Genomic DNA, 21417 nt, shown 5'->3' on the forward strand with positions numbered 1-21417 from the left:
GCACATACATACATACATACATACATACATAGGTATTGATACTAATATCGCACATGAATTAATGAGTAATTTGCCGGGTTATTAATATGGTATGTGTGGTCTTGAGCAAGCCACTGAATGCATCCTTCCTCAGAACGGTCTCTAGCGGATGGTACAATCAGTCTGACTATTGTTTCCAACAAAAACTTGTATTTGAGTGTAAAAGTTCAAGTTAATTCTTGACAAAAGAAGCTTTAGAAAAGGTTCTGCCAAGAAACACGAGTAGCACAATGTTTCCACTGAGAAACAATTTGATAACCATTTACAGTTTATTGTCTTTACGCAACATTATAACCTTGGTTATGCTGACACCTAGCGTCAGCCTCGGGTACTTCAATGTGACCAAGAGGTGACGTAACCATTTGCTACACTTCAGCCAATCAGCTGTCACTGGCGAAGACTATTTGAAATTGAAGCGGGCGAAGGCGGAAGAGACGATGGGACAATAATAAACAGAGGGGGCTCTGTTGACTGAACACAGGACGCTTTTTAATATATTATAACCAACATGCGCAGCTGTACTCACGCATGTCTTACATGTTGTACATAGTGTGTATAGTTGTAGGTTAGGTAGCTAAAGCAACCGGAGTGAAATTGGCCGTTAGCTAACGTTCGCTAACCAGTCACATTAACGTTAACATTTAAGCTCATTTGGACGTTTTTATTAGTAACAACCGACTGCCATGTCGCTATTTAGTGTGCAAGCGAGGAAGCATACAACTTATTATGACCATCTCATGGCAACATCCGCGCCGAGGACACCGGGCAGAGAGCGAAAAGCCACGGACACAACGGGAAGCCAGCATGAGGTCACGTCCGAGGACTCTGCGTGTGAAGACAGCCGGAGGTCGTCTGATAAAAGCCGACAGGTAAACCGGACGTATGTCGTCTCTGCGCTGTCCAAAAGCGGCTGCGGGCAGCAGGCCCCTTGCCGTAGTCGACTCACCCTGCAGAGGAGGTCGAAGAGGAAGAGCGGGTCTGGAAGAGCGGACAAAACGATGTCTGGAAGCAGCCTGAATACGACACCAGCTTCGGAGAAGAGGCTGACTCTGCAGCGCAGGACCAGGACGCCCTCCACGGGAAAAAGCGTACTCGAGCCGCGCGGGGTCAGCGGCTCTGCCCCGCAGACGACGTCCAAAGTTCTCGGCGAGCCAAACGGAAGACCAGCTGGCTTATTCAGGACTGCAAGTGTACGAGAAGTCGCTGCTCCGTTGGAAACACAGGGGAGGCTGGCGTGTTGCAAAACGCCCTCTTCTTCGTCTTCCACAGGTAGACTGCTGGAGGACCGGGCCCACACCTTTAAAACCCCCACCAAAAAGACCCCGTTTGGGAAAATCGCCGCCAGGAGAGACGTGTTTGAGAAGCTGGCGAGGAAAGACACTCCAAAACCGGTGGCAGTCAAACCCGCGAGTCTAACGAGGCCCAAACCCCAAATGCAGCAAGTGGGAGACCCGAAACCCACCCCGGCTCCTCGGGCCAGCCGGGCGGCCGCAGCGACGCCAAACGCCGCGCTGCAGGCCAGAAAGATGTCCGCCTCGAGCCAAACGAGGGATGTGACCCAGGCCGGGACCTCCATTCCTGCTCCAGCATCTGCCGAGCCGGTCCTGTCCCGTCCCAGCGAGGCCCTGAAGCGGCAGGATTTATTTAAGATGGAAAACAGTGCAGTGACTGTTGCAGTCCGCGTGCGCCCTTTCAATGCCAGGTGTGCAAAGCAATATCTGTCTTTCTTGCTGAGTAAATGGTGCAGGAGTAGGTGGTGTCTAAATTGGGTCTCCTAAAGTTTTCCTAAGCCTTTTTCTCAGGGTGTCATCTGCTTAATTCAAGATGATAGAGGTGGTGTGGTTGAATTAGACCCTGTGATATAAAACCATCCTTTAATTTTTATATAAGCAGGGCGATAAAGTATACACTGGACATGCAAGGGCATCAAAGGACTTGATTATTTATCTGAAACTTTAGGGGATTTGACAAAGGAAACACCTATCATGAATGTAATAATGGATGCATGCAACATGTTTCAAACACTGAGCATTAAATGGAGAAAAAAAAAGTCTACCCCAGTAAAGCTTAAATGATTGGTCTGTTAATCGATTAGTCTGTTGATAGTTGCCAACTGTTTTGATTATTGATCAATGATTGAAGTAATTTGTCAAGCAAAAAAGTAAAACATTGTCCAGTGAGGATTTGCTTTCTTTTCTTTGTTTGATATGATGGAAAACCTCATATCGTTAGGTTTAGGAGTTTTTGTTTGTTTGTGGGTGGTAGAACAAAACCAATTTCAATGTTTGTCACTGTTTCTGCTCTGTAATAGAGAGAAGGCAGAGAAGGCATTGCAGGTCATCTTCATGAGCGGTCAGGAGACTGCTGTCCAGCGTCCGGACTCCAAACAGAGCTACACCTTCAACTACGACTTCTCCTTCTGCTCGGTAGACGAGTGTGACCCCACCTTCGCCAGCCAGCAGATGGTGTACGAGACTCTGGCCAAACCTCTTTTGTTGAGGGCCTTCGAAGGATTCAACACCTGCCTGTTCGCTTATGGCCAAACGGGCTCCGGCAAGTCGTACACGTGAGTGTTTTGGGTTTTAGCTTATGACAGTCATTTCTTTTGCACTTAATGTGTTGTATTGGTGAATATTTAAAATATTTATCAGTCAACCATATGGTTTGTTTGAAATCCTTGTTGTTTAGGATGATGGGCTTCGGAGAGGAGGAAGGGGTAATCCCACGATTCTGCCAGGAGCTTTTTACTAGATTGGCATCCATGATAAATGAAGAGGTAAAATCTGACTTTGACTGATTTATCCCTGATGCTTCTAACTTATTATCTTTTTTTAGTTGATTCATTTTTTGAAAATGTCCAGAGGCTGCAGACTTTCTTCAGAAAACAGCAAGACAAAAATTTAAAGAATTGAGCGTGTACATTAATATTTTTTTCCCTGGTAACATAGCTGATCATTAGGTTGTTATATTTCAGGTCAAGTGTCATGTAGAGATGAGCTATTTTGAAGTGTACAATGAGAAGATCCATGACCTGCTGGTGACCAGAGATGAGCCAAACCAGAGGACGATGCCCGTAAGTCGTTTGAACCTACTGCGTGCTACATTTTTTGACAAACTAGCTGCTTTGCCTTTTGGAGAATGGGAAGTTCTTGGAGTTTACTCTAAATCTCTATCAAGCTGCCATGGAACATCTCCTTAGCGCAGATTTCAGAGATGCACACTTGCTCATTATGCTTAATGCATACCATTTTTTATTTTTTTTTTATAATTATTGGTGGGACTGAATAACCTGAAAATGTGTACAGCCAAGATAAAACTCTGTTGATTTGCGTTTCTAGCTGAGGGTGAGGGAACATCCAGTCCATGGTCCCTATGTTGCTGACCTCTCTGCGTAAGAAACCTTTGACTTTCCTTTGCTATATTACTCTTCAATAAATGCCAAAAGAACATTCTTTACTGCTGTGATTTGCAGAGTTGCTCACTTTGGTATTTCTTCACAGGAATATTGTGAGCTCCTTCAATGACATTCAGGTAGGTTCAAACTGCTGTCAAGATATTGTCTTCTTTTTGATCCTTTAGTTAAGAACAAGTTTGAATGAGCGAGCAAGTGATGGTTCAGTGTCTGGTAGAGGCCTCGAGGAAATACAGAACTCAATGTTTGACTGAAAATGAATGTCGAGAAAGTGCAGTGCAGGCACACCATGAAGAGAAGTGCTGAGCATCAAGGATGTATCCAAAGCATAGAAAACAATAAATACTGCTGATAACCACAAGAGACATTTCACACTGAGGGATTCAGTCATAATTCACAATGTCCTTCTTTAGGGTTGGCTGGAGCTGGGCAACAAGCAGAGAGCCACAGCGGCTACAGGAATGAATGACAAGAGCTCCAGATCTCACTCCGTCTTCACTCTGATTATGACCCAGACTCAGGTATTTCGCCTCAACTCTACTTTATGTCGCACGTCAAACATAATGTATGTTGCCTAGTAAATTCCTGAATATTTATATTAACTTGGGCCGTTATGTGTTCTCTTTTTACACAATTAATCAGTTTGTTTGTGTGTGCTTGTGTGCAGACTGAGTTTGTGGAGGGTGAGGAACATGACCACAGTATCACCAGCCGGATCAACCTGGTGGACCTGGCAGGCAGCGAACGTTGTAATTCAGCCCAGACAAGTGGAGACCGTCTCAGGGTACACACACACATACACAAACAAACACATACACACATCATGCTAGTCTTAGTTATTGTTGATTTGATCGTGAAAAAAAGCTTTTCTCCATTTCATATCATTAATCATAGTTATTACATTTGATTCCTTATTTGTCATCATTAGACTTCACTTTGGGTTCTGCAATTTGTGATGGCCATTTTTCATTCTGACATTTTGAAACCTAAACAATACATTTATAAAAACCAGGCTGCATGACAAAATAACAATCAGTTAATCTTGAGTTATACTTGCCTAAATGTATCAATTGGGATTTAGAAGGGATTTGCTTGATATTTGGTGTACTTGCCTGGCAGAAGATTCTTTTTGGATTTTCATGCAACAGCATACACTTCAAAACAAGAAATGCCAATTTGACTGTCATTGTAGGAGGGTGCTAGCATCAACAAATCCTTGCTGACCCTGGGAAAGGTCATCTCAGCGCTATCAGAACAAGCACTGACGAGGAAGAAGGTCTTCACACCGTACAGAGAGTCTGTCCTGACATGGTGAGAGATCATAACGTTTTTCATATAGTTTACCAGTGTGATATACAAAAATGTTTGCGTATTATACAAACTTTCACAGTACTTATAAAATGTAATACATAAATGGGGTGCATATAGAATAACTGAACAGACAATCTTGGCAAAATATTCTTTGTAATACATTTTTTAATTTTATTTTTTTTAATTTTATTTTTTTTACATTTGCTCCCCCTACAGTAGTTAAGCAGATCTCATATCCAAATTAGGAGGATGCTCCTGACCAAGTCCAATTTCCTTCTTCCGCAGGCTGTTGAAAGAGAGCCTGGGTGGTAACTCCAAGACGGCCATGATCGCCACACTGAGCCCAGCTGGCAGCAATGTGGAGGAAAGCCTCAGCACTCTGCGCTATGCCCAGCAGGCCCGCACGATCATAAACGTGGCGAAAGTTAATGAGGACACCAGCGCCAAGCTCATTAGAGGTCAGGCACTCAAAATATCCACATTCACAAATCTCTGTTGGGCTTAATTGAGCTCTGACCTATTCATTTTGTGATAACTGCAGTGCACTTTTTAAACCTATTTTATTTATACAGCCAGTTTATTTATTTAAACCCAAATAGTAGTAATTCTACATCGGTATATTTGAAAACCTTTTGGTACATCCCTGAAATAGATGTGGCAAAGGGGATTCCTTGGCCATTGTTGACTATATTAAAAAAATAAATATATATATTTTTCCTCTTTGACATCAACTGAGGGGAAAGCAAAGCAACGGGACTAAAACATCTTCCTGCCTTGAGAAAACAATTTATGCTCATGCACATACAGCAGTGCATTATGCTTTTCTGTGTGAACTTGAGCATCTGCCATTCTACACAAACATCACCTGTATGTTCTTATTCATGAGGAAAACCAAGGGCGCTCTTTCTACACCGAGCAGTGTTGTTGGCATCACAGGTGTGAAGAGTATTTGTGCACTGGAAGAACTGCACAGTACATCATTTTGTTTTAAAGCAACAGAGCATGTTTTTCTCTGTCCATTAGCTCCTTCTTCATCAGCCTCTCTTTTGTTCTGTCTAGCTGTCTCTGTAGGTTTCTCTTTCTTTATATGTAAATGTCTATCTTTTTTTATCTGTGTGTTGCTCTTGATCTCCTTCTCTCACCCTAACACGCCTGTCTGTCTATCAATCCATCACCAGCTTATGCACTCCCCAGTTCATTTAAGGCCCGGCCCTAACCTTGCCTTCGGGCCTTATTTATGCACTGTCAGCCGCACATGTCATACAAGTATTTATTTTTTTCATAAGATTGTTGTGCTGCTGTTTGACATTTTTAGCACTAAGGGGAGCTCTTGCTGTGGATTTATTTCTCTCACAACTACTATCAGTGTGTATTAGTTAATATGACTCAAACATTACAGATCAGGCCATTGTTGCTCAGTAAATTGTCTTCATTAAGTGACATTGTTTGGCTGTTAACTGAAAAAAGCTGATTGTATCTGTAGCCTCTGTTAATTAAAGTCACATCCTGAAACACTTTCGGGACTTTTATGTTACCCCCTTTAATTTCACATTGACTGGTATGTCAATGTCATACATACATACACATACAGTCATACATGACTGTATGTGTATATTTGCTCTAAACTGTTTGTCATATATATTTCTTTAAACACTTTGTGTGTTTTCAGAGCTGAAGGCGGAGGTGGAGAAGCTACGATCAGCCCAGATGAGCTCGCAGGGCATCCAACCAGAGAGGGTCAGGTGCTTCCAGCAGGAGATCGCTGGCCTCAGGAACAAACTTTGTCAGCAAGAGAGAGAAATGGTTGAGGCCAACCGGTCAGTATCACTACAATAATTATTATTACTTTTTAATTTAATTTATATGACGCTGATTTCCACAGTTTAGAGAACCCTAGTAGCGCAGTGATTCTGCATATATCTTTTGTTAAATCGTATTTGCAGATGTATTTGCTTTGCTTTCATATTATTATTATTATTATTATTATTATTATTATTATTATTAGTATTATTATTATTATTCTCATCTCACACAGTGTTGCATATATTTATACATCAACCATTTAAAATGTGACAATGGAATGTTACTAACAAACAAAGATTACATTCTTACTTGTTATTCTGTATGGAGGGGGGGGAAAGCATCATATTTAAACATTTTAATTTCTTTAATTCAAACTTTAGTTAGTGAGAAGGTTTATAAGTTATTGAAAAGGGGATACATTTGATAAGATCATGCCATAATTTGATCTCAGCTGATTTAATTTCTTGTTTGTCTTTTCTTTATCTTATTTTCTGGCAGGGCATGGAGAGAGAAACTGGAGCAGGCGGAAATACGCAAACGTGAAGAGACCAAAGAATTACAGGTAATTTCTTGAACGCAATATTCATTTTCTGTCTGTCTGGCTGGCTGTCTGTCTATAGCACACACACACACTACCATTTGGGGTCACTAAGAAATGTCCATATTTTTCAAAGCAAAGCACTGTTTTTTTCAATAAAGATGACATTAAATTAATCAGAAATACACTATGCATTGTTAATGTGGTAAATGACTATTCTAGGTGGAAACGTCTGGTTTCTAATGAAATATCTACATAGGTGTATAGAGGCCCATTTCCAGCAACTATTACTCCAGTGTTCTAATGGTACATTGTGTTTGCTCATTGCATAGAAGACTAATGGATGATTAGAAAACCCTTGCGCAATTATGTTAGCACAGTTTAAAACAGTTCTGCTGGTTAGAGAAGCTATACAACTGGCCTTCCTTTGAGCTAGTTGAGTATCTGGAGCATCACATTTGTGGGTTTGGTTATACTCTCAAAATGGCCAGAAAATGAGAACTTTCATGTGAAACTCGCCAGTCTATTCTTGTTCTTAGAAATATATATATATATATATATATATATATATATATATATATATATATATATATATATATATATATATATATATATATATATATATATATATATATATATATATATATATATATATAAATAATTTTGTATATTAAAAAGAAATGTTCTCGTCGTTTTCAGAAAGCCGGTGTGACATTTAAAGTGGACAATCGTCTTCCTAACCTGGTGAATCTGAACGAGGATCCTCAGTTGTCTGAGATGCTTCTCTACATGATCCAAGAGGGTCAAACCACAGTGGGCAAGCTCAAGTCTGAGTCCAGGCATGACATCCAGCTGACAGGAGCCCTCATTGCTGACCAACACTGGTAAAAAAGGGGTTTCAAAATTAGAGTTTAAGTATGACTTTTCCTGGCCTCTGGAGAAAATGCTAATGTCAGAAGCGGTTGTATTTTATATGAATTGTAACTAGTAGATGGTCTGTTTGCAGTCTTGTATGTGGGCTTATATAACAGAAGCGCACCACTGCAATTTGGATTTTGTTTGAATACTTGCAGTGTACAGTAACTTTGACCTTTTTAGTTTATTAATGATGATTGAGGAACAAAACAGTTTATTATTTTCTTATTCATCAAGCCAGCTTTCTGATTTAGCTATCACCTATCTTGTCTTGCATGCATTCAACATAAACATTTATATATTTTGTTTTAGTGTAATAATCAACATCCAGGGCACTGTCAGCATCACTCCCACGGACGATGCCAAGACGTTTGTTAATGGGAACCTCATATCTGAATCTACTGTCCTTCACCATGTAAGTAAATCATTATACTATGGAGTAACTTGTAGTAAGATTTGTACAATGACTTTCTTTCTCCCTTTTTTACTTTTCTCTAATCTAAACTCACCAGTTAAATTAAATATGATCAACCTGGTTATCCATTTTATTAATGAATATAAACTCTTCTCAACTCTGTTTTTGGTTTCCAGGGCGACAGGGTGATTCTTGGTGGAGACCACTACTTCCGCTTCAACCATCCAGCAGAGGTGCAGTCTGGGAAGCGGGTGTCATGCTGGACAAGTGCAGGCAACGGCCACAAAGATTTTGAATTTGCCAAAAATGAGCTCCTGGCGGCTCAAAGAGCTCAGTAAGTGCAAAAAAACAGATAAGAAAAATCACAATACCATTATACAAGCTATTCTGGTCTAATGCAATCTAAATCAGAACTCCTCTTAATTCATCTTTGTGTCTCCCAGGCTGGAGGCAGAAATTGAAGAAGCCCATTTGAAGGCGAAAGAGGAGATGATGCAGGGAATTCAGGTGGCAAAAGAGGTGGCCCAGAAAGAGCTATCTGACCAGAAGCTGATTTATGAGGACAGGATCAGATCCCTGGAGACAGAGCTGGTACACATAACTTTCAATTATTGTTTTCTACTGAACAGATGTAACATTCTACTTTCCATCCATACTGAATTGTTAGTGTGCTGACATGCTGCAGTTTTGATCTGTTCTGCTGTTAAAGTTATTAGATCTGTTCATAAAGGTGTTACAGAACTGACTAAATAAGTACCGGTATATTGTCTTAAACCTTGTGTACTATATTGCATTATTGTAGAATAACCAAATAGCTCATGTCATGTATAATCTATCTTTACAACCTGTCAATTTGTGCAACCATTACTTAATAATACTAAAACATGATTATTCAGAACGAGGAAACTGAGCGAAAGCGTCAACAGGAGTTGAACCAGCAGAGGGTGGCCAGCCAGATGGCAGAGCTAAAAAACGCCAATCTGGAGCTGGAGCAGAGGGTGGACACCCACAAGAAACGCGTCCGCTTGCACATGGAGGCTCAGGTCAGGACCAAGAACAATGCGTGGGAATGTTACATTTCCTTCTCAACTTAATCAAGTTCAATATTTTAGGTTCCTGGATTTTCTTTTTTTCTGGAACGGTTTGGTTTTATCAAAAAATGTAAAATGATTTCCACACACATTTTTCTATTTCGCAATGTTCATTAGTGTTGGCAAATATTTGAATATGAACAATCTCACAGATGTCTCACTTCTGCCTTCACACTGATGACCTACTACCTTTTTTCATCTTGAAGAGACTGTATATTCAGACAACTTCATCTACAGTGAGTGACACAGAGTAGTGGTTGGTAGAACTGCAGTATCTGATACAAACAGGATGACATTTTATTTCAGTAGTTTTCTGCAGTTTTCCCTTTCAGAAATCTGTCGAGTGGAAATCTGGATTATTCCTGTAACTGTAAATTACATAAATTTGCTCATTCTCATGATGTATATAATCAGCATATTTATATGCTGACACCAGGTTTTAGGTTTAGCTGATGGGCTTTTTGGGATGTGTTTTGGGTCATGGTGGCATAATGTCTTGGCCTGGTGGTTTTTAATATTGTGTACATTACAATGATTCACTATAGGCGATGGAGGAACACCGTGTATGTCAAGCGAAGATTGTTGACGCCCTGGAGGCTGAGAAGAGAAAGATCGGCAAAGAGCTTGAGGAGATGCAGAAGAAAAGAGCCTTCAGGGAAAACCACTCTCTCCAAAATGGTGAGAGCTTTCAAGTCTCTATTCAGCACATATTAGAGCTCGGACCCACACTGACAGTTCACACCACATAAATTCAGTTCCAGAAGGGTGGGTTTGTTCTTTTAAGGCAGAGACATTAGAGCAGAGAGGGTTTGCAAGGACCCGGTATAAACACTGGACTTATCATCAGTTTAATGGGAGAAGAGGAGGAGGCAGAGAGGCCATAGGACATATCTAATTTAGTAACGTATCGTGAGCTGATAGGAAACGCTCACATCGATGGTGGTTAATCTATAGTACCACTATACAATGTATAGAAACAAATACAATCTTCCTTAATTGTATAATTATTATGTATTGGATCAAATAGATATATCAGTCAGTACATTGTAAATATCACTTGTATTTGTTTAGTTTTTTTACTCTTCTCCTCACCTGTACAGACATACAATACCAAAGAGAGCAGAAGACTCAAGGAGTTTTGATTACTTCCCAGCATATATCGATGTTTTATGCAGACTCTTCTTGACTATAATGCTATCTCCTATTTCTATTTAATTTAGTGTTGGTATAAAGGGAGCTAAGCTTCATGTTGTGATGAAAGTATATATCCTAGAAGCTGAGAATTTGGGAGCACCTCTACCTTCACTGACGGAGTGTATAGGGCTGTTTCAGAGACTGATGGACACCTTAGAATCACAAGTGAAGTCTCTTTGAATGATGTCCTTGAAAAACAAAATTTACAGTTATTGTATATATTAGTATTTAAACAGTTCTTATGGGGGGAATCAGGCTGAAGTATATACAATCTCAACCAGATGCTCTTGGACTCACAGCTGTTGGTTGTGGGGAAGTTAACATGTTTCATTTCTGTATTTTAGGTTCTCCACATTGGGATGCCATGAAGTTGTCCCTGATGATTGAGGAAGCTAATAAGATCAGTACTAAACTGAAAAAAAGCACAGTCTTCAGCAGGTATGAAAATGCAAGATTGGGCCACAGTTTACACATGATATTATTTATTAGACGGGTTACAAACCCATCAAGAATACCTATTGAGATGTCACAAGCCGGTATCATCGTTATTAACATGACGTGACTCTTTTCTGTTGTAGACACGAAGGCTCTGAAAGTCAGAACATGGAGCAGGGTGGTCTGCTACAGGTGCGGGTTCAAAACAAAAAGCTGGGGATCTCCACTTTCTGGAGCCTGGACAAGTTCCAAAACAACATTGCTGCGATGAGGGAACTCGATCAGGTTTGCCTTATATCAGTTCTGCCTTTTCAATTAATCTGTTTCTCGACTTAATGAGAGTACAGAAGAACGTCTGGAAAATCTGAAACCTGACCAATCAAACATGTCCTTTGATTAAATTTTTTTTTTTCATGAAAATTTAGAGTAAATTGTGAATAAACCACAGACGTTCAGTGGTGAGAACCCTCACAAGAAGGCCCTGCTACCCCCTCTTAAGACTGGCAGATAAGATCAAATTGCCGTTGGGTGTGAATGCCTTCGCCCTGTTAGATTTATTGCTTGTTGAGGGTGTTGCCCAGTCTTTCAGCCACACTCTCTGATCTGTATAGAATAAGTGATGCAGAGAGTATATGGCTGGATTGATCTAATATACAGATTTTATGGACTTTTATTGGACAGTATTATTGTATATTGTGTATAGAATCAGAATGACCATTGAGGGAATACGATCATAAAAATGTTTATACCCTTAAGGTTCTTATAATGAATAATTTGCAGCGAGTAACTTCATGATCAGCTCATAAACAAGTCGCAGCAAAATGAGTGATGATTCACCGGAAGCTTGTGCGTATTTGCTTATTCAATCAGTACTCTAATAATCTGATGTATGATGCCTGTTGTTGAGTGAAGCATATTCAACCAGCCAACTCGTACTGCATGTGACATCAGCTCAAGCACCAATTTTCCCATGTGTTTTGACCTTATTTACAGTCTACAATGGGTAGTTTTATGTCTGACAGTGATGCCACCTCACTTTGCTGTACTTTTCTCATTAAGTTCAGTAAATGAGACTGGGCATGTCAGCAATAGTTTACTCTCCACAGGGGGATTCCACCTCTAAAGATGACGATGTGTTTTATGACCCTGATGATGAGTGGGAGCAAGATATATCGGCCTCCTCTGCTTCCTCCTCCTCCTTCTCACGCCGAAGGTAATTATCCAGAGCTTCCTCTTTCCCCCTATCCATCAATCCCTCCGTCTAGCACATTACTTATAATACCTGTACAGACTTAATTAGTATTCTTGTCCAATTACTTAAAATGTGTAAGTAGGCAAGTTCTCAAACCACCTGGGGGAAGTACAGGACTGTCTCTCTGAGAGTCCACCGCACGGTTGTTTACAGTGCTGGGGTTTGGATAGAATACTTTTGCCTCACATTGTGTGGGTCTTATACCCACAGCGCCCCATGCTCAACTGAACTTCCAGCCTCCTATACTTGGTTAATATGAACAATATGTCAGGAAAATGGATGTACTGTATATGGAAAGTTGAACGGGATGTGGATGGAACATGGAAAATAATATTTGTCAAACTGTTTGTAAGATTTTGGTTATTTTCACAAAGTCTTCCTAGTTTCCACCAATGTGAATTACAACCTGGCACATCTTTTTGACATTCAACACATCTTCCTTTCTTTTGTGAAAAGTTGATGTGAAGTCTCTGCCCACAGAATATTTCTTCTTTTTTATTTTTCCTCTGTTTATTAATTTAAGTTCCATGAAGGTAGGCCAAGGGGTTTAAAAAAAGGAAAGGACACTAAGCGTCCCTGTATTTTTCACTCTACAAACCACAACCTAAACACACACCCACCTGTGGTGCAAGCAGAACCCCCCCCAACATTTTCCTTTCACATTGTTGTTATTCTTGTCAAGTTTGTTTATGGGGCTCCTGGTGGTGCCTGAACTACAAGCAGACCCAGCCAAATGACACATGGCACATGCCAGGAGGCTGACTCCATTAAACCCTGCCTAATCCTTATGGCCACTGTCATTGCTGTTTACTGACTTTCCCTCGTCTAGGTTGTTCAGTAATGAAAATGTTTCTCCTGCTGAACTCATTTAACCCCACATGAGATAATCATGCATCCTTTCAAAATAACATGGGCCCATTCCACACTTAAAACCATATAATCTTAAAGGAAAAAAGGAGTTATTATTCCACTTAAAAAGAAAAATACAACCTTACACCTTCTGAAATCAAGTTCCTCTCTTGCACCGAACTAAGAACTTAATTGCCTTGTCAACCCGTCATAAAACACACTTAATTCAAACTTGCCAAACTCGTCTTGGTTAGTCTTTCCACTTTTCCAACAATCAGCAACTATGGTTTGGTCTAAATAGCGACTTGTTGGCGGCTCACTCCTTCTTCGGAGGCAGACCATTAAATTGGCAAAACATAACCAAAATGACCCCAGAATTGCCCTGCTGGACTTGGTTTTCTTCTCAAGTTAATCTACGGGATCCTGAAGAAGTTCTCCATCACATGTCCCTCCCAGTGAGGAGGAAAACTTTTATGCATAGTAACGCACACACAGCCTGCTCTCGGGGTTGCCGTCGTCGACAGCATCCAACAAAAACTGCCCATGCTGACATTCATTACAGAAGAATGATTCTGTTTGCATCAGAGTACAATTTGAGCATCTGCTCCTGGACGGTCCCCACCGACCATATCCTCACCACTGCAGCTGCGGCCTCTCTGCAGCTGAATATGGCTGAATATCTGAGTCAGCCAAAACACGGTGAAATGTACTCCTGAAAAAGAAAAGGAAAAATAGATTTTACACCTGCACTGGCTGAACTGATTTTTTCACACTATCTCTAACGCGTATAGATGGTGATAAGGTTGAAAATCTGCCAATTTAACCGTAACCATGTCCAGACATGGATGAAGAGAAGCACTGCCCACACTAACTCTTCTTCCTAACATTTTTCAAGCTACATTCACTAGAGTTTGCTCCTCTGGTGAATGGAGCTCGCTGTACTGAGAGTAACATACTTCAACAGTGGTTCATTTAAAAAAAGTATTGGCAAACAAAGCTTGAGCTGCAATGTTGTAAGAAATAAGAATTATTTTGGTGTGTTCACAAAAGGCTATATACACTGAAGCTGAGTCATCCTGAGAGCATCAACATGCCTAACAACTATAAATGATATTAGCAGGGAACTCAGGGTTTTGCTTTTGGTTTGTTTGGCATCAGGAGCAGGAGCTTGTTAAAAAGTAGGAGAATCTCAGGGCGTCTCTACGAGATCCGGGTCCATCCGATTCAGAGCCTCCACAACAGCTCCTCCCAGTCTGCTGGTAAGGCACTGAACAACATGACTTTAATGTTTTCTGTTCACTGATAGTTTAAATAGTCATTGTCACATCAGACTTCATTTTTTAAACAAGTCTTTGTCTCAAAGTTAAAAGTTATTTGTTAAATATTACATTGTTGCACCTATTGGAAGTAGGGGAAATACATGCAATGCTGATGTCTTACAGCTGGGTGCTACACTTGATTTTGGGACACATTTTGTAAGAATTAGCTCTAGTGAAGTCATGTCTGGCCACCCAACTCGTCAGTGTCTTTGTCCCAGGGTTGATGGGTGTGGCCAAACCGCCCTCCGCCCATTCCAGCAGCACAGACTCTGCCATGCCTGGCATCTGCAAGGAGCTGATTGGTCAGTCAGTGGCCCGTCTGCGAGGCTGCAGTGGGACAGAAGAGAGCATGGCAGACAGGCTGGCTTCTGATCTCCACTTGATGAATGTGGCGGTCCAAACCATATCTGACATATACAATAGTCTGGATGATGACAGCCAAGAGAATGGTGAGATTCAACCTGCAATTCAATTGTTTCTGAGTTTTAAAACTTTAATTCCTTGGTTGTCAAAGCTGATGAATAATTAGGTAACTACTGTGAAAAATCACTTGTAACACGATGTAACTATCTGACATTGCACACAAAAACATCAAGCAAAATAGTTCATGCTTTTCTGATTTTTTTTTTTTTTTTTTTTTTTTTTTTTTAATGCCAATTCTTCCATTTATTCAGTTTTAATAATCTTTTTTAAATAAATTGTCCAGGTGAGACTATTCTTAAAAACCCCAGGATCACTTTCTTTCTCTTTCTGATTGAATGTATTGGTGAACAAAATAGTTATGAAAGCTTTTCCTCCTGCAGTGTTTCTGTGTAACTTGGTGGCTCAGACTCAACTGGTCAAGGCCACCACAGCCGTAGAGAGTACGGTGTTTATTACCATGCAGTGGTTGGCCAGCGTTAAACCCTCCTCCGGCAAGCTCTACAACATCGCTGAGGAACTCAAGAGCCTAGTCAAGAAGATGGGAGGATTTTTCCAGCTGCTCATTCAGGTAAACTCTATCTGTCTATCTGTCTATCTGTCTATCTGTCTGTCTGTCTATCTATCTGTCTATCTGTCTGTCTGTCTGTCTGTGCGAGCGAGCTGGAAACGATTTTCTATTTAGTGTAGTTTAGACAGGGGAGGGCTAATCATACATGTAGAGCATTAATTGACGTTTCTTAGCTCAGAGCTGTTTTCCATTTCCATAGATGGAGTTCAAAGAGGAAGGGGATTCTCAACCTTTAGCCCAAAATTTAATATGAATGTATGGAAGATATATATTTTTTTTTAAAAACAACCGAACCACCCAATTTTCCTGTCCTGATTTTTTTATTTTTTTATTTTTTTTTTAAATTCTCTAGCCTTACATTTAGTTACTAGCCCTTCAGACTGTCGACCATGACGTTGACTATGTTGTGGACTTGCTTGCCTTGATTTACTCTTAAATCCATTTTGGTTTAATTTATTTCTCTGTTTGTTTGTTTGTGCTGACCTGATGTTGATATGAGAATTTTCTCCCCATCCAGGGTTGTGAATCTGAGATCACGTCAATGGTGACGGAGGCACGGAGGAAGAGCAGCCAGTGCCTGGACGCGGCATTGTTTGCTCTTGGCCATCTGGCGGCATTGACGGGCATGCCGCTGAATGCTATGGAGCGGGGTTCCCAGGCCATAGGCAAGGTAACACCACCATTAATACCGCAGCAGCTACCATCTCTGTCAAAGCTCTGGAGTCCACCGTACATAAGCCGCCACTCCACAATACTTGAGAATGCAATATTAGATGTGTGGATCTCAGAGCAAAGAAGCTTGGCGTGGGGAATTATTGAGCTGAATAATGGTTGATTTGCAAATGCAGATGTGCTATGAATGAATAGTAAGGAAATGTTCAGTCTGTTAAAGGTCCAAAGCATTTAGTGCTGAAAGGGGATGAAAAGACATATGGTTTTACTCTATTGTATTCTATTTTGGTTAGTATTTCCACAGTGATTAGCATATATACACATTATTGTAGTTAACAAAGAAAGACTGCCTACAGAAAATCCAATTTTGTTGGGAGTTTGGCTGACAAGGGATCCGGGGACATGTCGCGTAAAATCTGAATCAGAACCATTTATTCGAAAGGTATGTTTACACAAACAAGGATTTTTTCTTGGCGGAAGGTGCATAACATTAGACGAGATGATAATATAAATCCTTATATTCTGCAGATATTCTCCATTACTCTTCATGCCTATTAAAGTTCAGGTCAGCGAGGTCAGTATAACACAGCTATGCAGCTGGAGTTGGTTGTGTCTATGAAAGGTCCAGTTCTCAAGGGAAGTCAGTCACACGCCGGCGCACTTCAACACTCACAACTGTTTATCAGTATGTTGACATTAGTGAAGCAGACTGGTCGTTGCACGGTCCAGTCTTGTGAGAAAAGATGAGAACACGGGATTCTCCTCCTCTTGACAGGATAGAGCTAATCAGATGTTAGGACGAGGCGAGACGAACCTGTGTATGAAAGGCCCCACTTCCGTTTGGGGGGCTGCTTTTGCAATTGCAGCGCTGACTACTTTGCTTGTGATCATTTAGTAAATAAATATAGAGAACGAGAGAAGTTGTTGAACTGAGTTCTTCTGGAGGCTACACCAGGCATCCAATAATTAGCACGCATTAACAGAGACAATCATCACAGCAATGATCAATGAGAACTAAAGATGTCAAAAAGTGGGGGGAAAAGGACTGGACTTGATAAACCAATCAATTAGCGAGACCAATTTATCGGCCAATATTGCAGAAATGTTGGCATTTGTGTTAAAATGTACCGCCTAATATGTTTTGGTCATTTTTCTTTAAATATAGAAAACACTATCGGCCGATATATTGGTAATCCTATTTATTTTTGTATTATTATCAATGTTAGTATCTGCCTCAAACATCCAATATCAGTTGGACTATACTTATCATATTCCCATCAGGGATATACTTATTGTGTCTCGTAGCTTTCTAGGGACGTGTTCTCAAAAAAGTGATAGTAAAAATATGATTTATGTTATATGATTTCATCTTTTCAGCAATCCTTTGTCATGTGTCTGGGGAGAGGGACCAACATGGGCGTCGGCTCTCTTTTAGAGGAAAGCCTCTTCATCACCAGAGAAATGCTGAGAGAGGCTCAGCTGGCCTTCCCCAGGAACCCAGTAAGAGATCATAACCTGACTGTCTTGTTTCAGGGATTCTTTTTTTTTTTAACTTTTCATGGTTATATAATTTGATTTGATGTTAATTCAATTTCCGTAAAGGCATAGGCAAGTATTCTTAAAATAAGGTGTCATCATTGATAATCCCACTCTGCTTCCAGGTCCCGCAGAGTCTAAAATCTAAGGTGCTTGACTTAGCCCGCGCTCTACAGAACTACATGCATTACCAAATCACGGTGAGTTTCAGCAGCACACTTGACATGATAGAGCTGGAGTGTGAGAGACATAAGTATTTCAAAAGTCAAATTGAATCATTGACTTGTAAACTTAAACTATAATTTAATTGTAAATACAAATTTTCGAAAATATATAATAATTTGATTTATGGCATTGGCTATGGGCTATCTGCATTTTCATTACAAAAACTGCTGGTATTTGTCTGGGTAAGCTGTGGCTGAAAGACAGAATTAATGCTCAGCAAAGCTTTCCTGGATATATATATAAAGGGTTAAAAACATTGTCCATCCTGACACAGGCTTAAATGTTACAGATTAATACCCCCACACACAGCAGCCCTGTTAAAGATGCCACTCAGCCTTTATTACTCCTGTAAAGCTCAATGCTCTGTAGGCTTATCTCTCTGCAGTTGCCCGTTGACGATCGTTCAGGTAATGAATGTGTTGAATGAAGTGACATCAGTCACAGCTAACAGCCTTGTTTGCCGTTATCTTAGCCACACAAAGTAGCAGTTTTTTTGTTGTTAAAACCAATCATTGACACATATAGGCGCAGGGACATTTTGCCACCCACAATGTTATTGTAGTCAAATAAGCCTGAGTTATAGTTTAGAGCAAGACATTGGGCACAGGACTGCACATGCGAATAATCATGGATATAAATGCTTCTGAAAATTACATCATAGTTTGCAGCTCTTCAGAAAGGGGCAATTCTAGTGTTGGTATTAAAGTGTGAAAAAGTAGCCTTTTCAAAGAGTCGGGAAAATTGCAATTATATGAATGCTTGTATGTCATTTTATTTAACAAAAATGTAGAGATCAAAATTAGGTAAACCTTACATTTGATAATTATACAGAGGATTTTGTATTTTCAGTAGTTAAAGCTGTTGAAAGAAGCCTTTTTTCCATTTTCTTCGATACTGGAGTGAACTGGGAACGAGGCCAGTTTATGTCATTGAAATTAACACATTACCATGGAATTCAGTGACATCATTAGTCAGTGACATAATCTGCGTGTGTGTGATCTTTTTTAATGAATTATTTACAGTCTGGTTCAATGGTATGCTCTTGTATGTTTCAGTGTGTGTGTTTTTGGTGATGTAATTGTTGGTTACGTTACATTTCGCCCTGTTTATTTGTTCTGTCTTGTATTCATTATTTGGGTGTGTTCATGTTTTCAAACAGGAGAGAGACACGGAGGAGGAGGAGGAGGGGGAGGAGGAAGAAGAAGAGGCCTCAGGTTCCCATTTGCAGAAACTGAGGACAACAGCAACCAAACTGTTCCAGCTGAACCAGGCCATCAGACGGCTGCATTCCTGTCTGTCTACTGCCCTGCGAGGTGAAGCGTCTGACATACACACAGCCTGGATGTTAAGCTAAAACTCTTCTCCAGTGTAACTTACATTGTACAGAATCAGTATGCGTCCATTGGTCAAAAGCACTAGAAGAAACAGTGTCAGGAGCTAAAGCCAATTGTCATCGTCTTTTCACCTTCACTATTTTAATTCATAAAGATTTTTTTCTAAAAGTCCAGTTGCAGTACAAAGATGTGATTTTCAGGAAAATCTGAATAGTAACACGTCACTAATTACATCCCTGTATTAGTTCTGTACTGATTTAGTAACTACTGAATATTTTCATTCAATGTTTTGTCAGTGCATCAGTATGTTTAATGAACTGTTGTGCTGTGACAGGCGTGGGTTCATTGGGTGTTTTTACAACAGCTTTGCCTTTGTCTCATCAAATCTTATTTTGTTTTATATTACGGAATAGCATTCTGATTCTTGTGTCTTTAAACCATAGTCTGTTTGATTTGTTCATTATCATTGCAATAATATCTGGAGCTTTGATGGTTGTTGAGCCGGCGAGGTGTCTGATAGTGTGAACAAAACCACCCACAGCCAAAATAAACCAGATTATTGTGTCATTTCCCCTATCTGACTGTCATTCTCCTTCCAGGAAAAGACACAGACTCCAACTTCAGCAGCTGCAGGGAGCTGATCTCCTCCTCTGCGAAAGCCGTTGATGAGCTAATCACGGGTCTGTCCAAGAAAGAAGCATCGACGCCATCACTGCAGCTTCCCTTTCATCAGTGTGTCATGGCTGCGCGAGACAAGCTTCATTTTGCCCTCCAGTCCCTGTCCTCCTGGGGCCAAGAGGTTGCAGGAGAGCGCAGAAGCTCTGCTGCTTCTGATAAAGGCACAGAGGATGAAACATTGAGTAAAGACACTCGCGGTGCAGAAATCGAGTCGTGAGTAAGATAGTGTACTCTCTCCCTCCCAGGTGTGTCGTCCAAAGGCAGCCTGCAGTGGGTATGATTTATGTGTTGCTCTTTACGATGTGCTCCGATCATGTATGATTTACTGTATAAATGAAGTTATGATAGAGAGAAAACTTCTGATAGTAACAATAAATGGTCCATGGGTATTTTTTTGTACACTTCCGTATAACCAACCAGGAATCACAAGCAACAAGCACTGCATACCTGTTCAGTGTTGCCATCCAAGCTACAGAAGAACAACAACACTGCTCGCTAAATGTGAGTGATACCTGCATATCTTTTGGGGAAGTTTTTCCAATTACAAAGAAAATGACAAAGCAAACATACAAATGAATTCATGTGGAGGCTTTAAACTACAGCAATAATTCCATCATCATAAAAAGCACTGCTGTCAAGATGTGTTGTAGCTTCCTTTTTATTCTAGTAATAAATTGCTACTCAGAGCTTTAAAGTAATGGAGTTATTCATGATGGATAAACACAATTAGGAACAGTAGTTCTCTGTAAGGAAAAAGCTCACTCATGCTTTACTAAGCCTTCTGTGTTGTACTGTATTTTTGAGAGGTCACTAAATTATTGTCTTCATTCAAATATTTCAATATCCAGTAGCTCGGGTAGTGTTTTTGTAAATAAATAATGTCAGGTTTTCTCCCCATGCTATGCTTTAAATGATTTATTTGTTGTAAGAATGCATATGTTGTTCCTCCATTTTCATAAAGACTTGCACTTATACGTCCTGTATAACACACTGCAACTATTTGCACTCAGGAGAAATTTGTATATGTATGTACTTGAACAAAGCAGTGTTTTTATCCTTGTATCACTTTGATATGTCAACATAATACAGCAACCTGTACTAATGCAATAAATTCACGTGGCTTGATTTGACAAAGACCTAACTCATCCATATTGCATGTCTTTCAGTAAACAGTTTGCTACTGTTAAAGATCGTAACTACAGTATAATGAAATATTTGTATTAGTTGTGAAGTGGCACTGGGAAACTGCAGGACATTCACATACACAGTCCTTAGTTGGGTGCACTGACTGTCCACAGAGATACACCTACACATTGACATATATAATACACTTGGAAATCAATCACACCTGGAAAGATAAGCGTCGGTCTTTGTTGGTAGATGGGCGATGGAATCTGAAAATGATCAT

General features: G+C 40.3%; 1 protein-coding gene across 1 annotated transcript; it reads left to right on the plus strand.

Moving 5' to 3' along the window:
• Positions 1-722: 722 nt before the first annotated feature.
• Positions 723-20226, plus strand: kif14 (kinesin family member 14; the record flags this gene model as incomplete). Its single annotated transcript, XM_079221136.1, has 29 exons — positions 723-1741; positions 2351-2605; positions 2728-2815; positions 3014-3112; positions 3378-3430; positions 3540-3570; positions 3865-3972; positions 4119-4235; positions 4644-4762; positions 5048-5220; positions 6432-6579; positions 7064-7127; positions 7803-7987; positions 8331-8433; positions 8610-8767; positions 8877-9024; positions 9330-9476; positions 10070-10202; positions 11063-11156; positions 11297-11438; positions 12260-12366; positions 14413-14513; positions 14792-15022; positions 15377-15564; positions 16082-16234; positions 17614-17736; positions 17898-17972; positions 19157-19310; positions 19931-20226. 29 exons carry the CDS (start codon positions 723-725, stop codon positions 20224-20226), a joined length of 4812 nt encoding a protein of 1603 aa, XP_079077262.1.
• Positions 20227-21417: the final 1191 nt, after the last annotated feature.

Source organism: Taurulus bubalis, assembly GCF_910589615.1.
Source record: "Taurulus bubalis genome assembly, chromosome: 7".
Classification (NCBI taxonomy): domain Eukaryota; kingdom Metazoa; phylum Chordata; class Actinopteri; order Perciformes; family Cottidae; genus Taurulus; species Taurulus bubalis.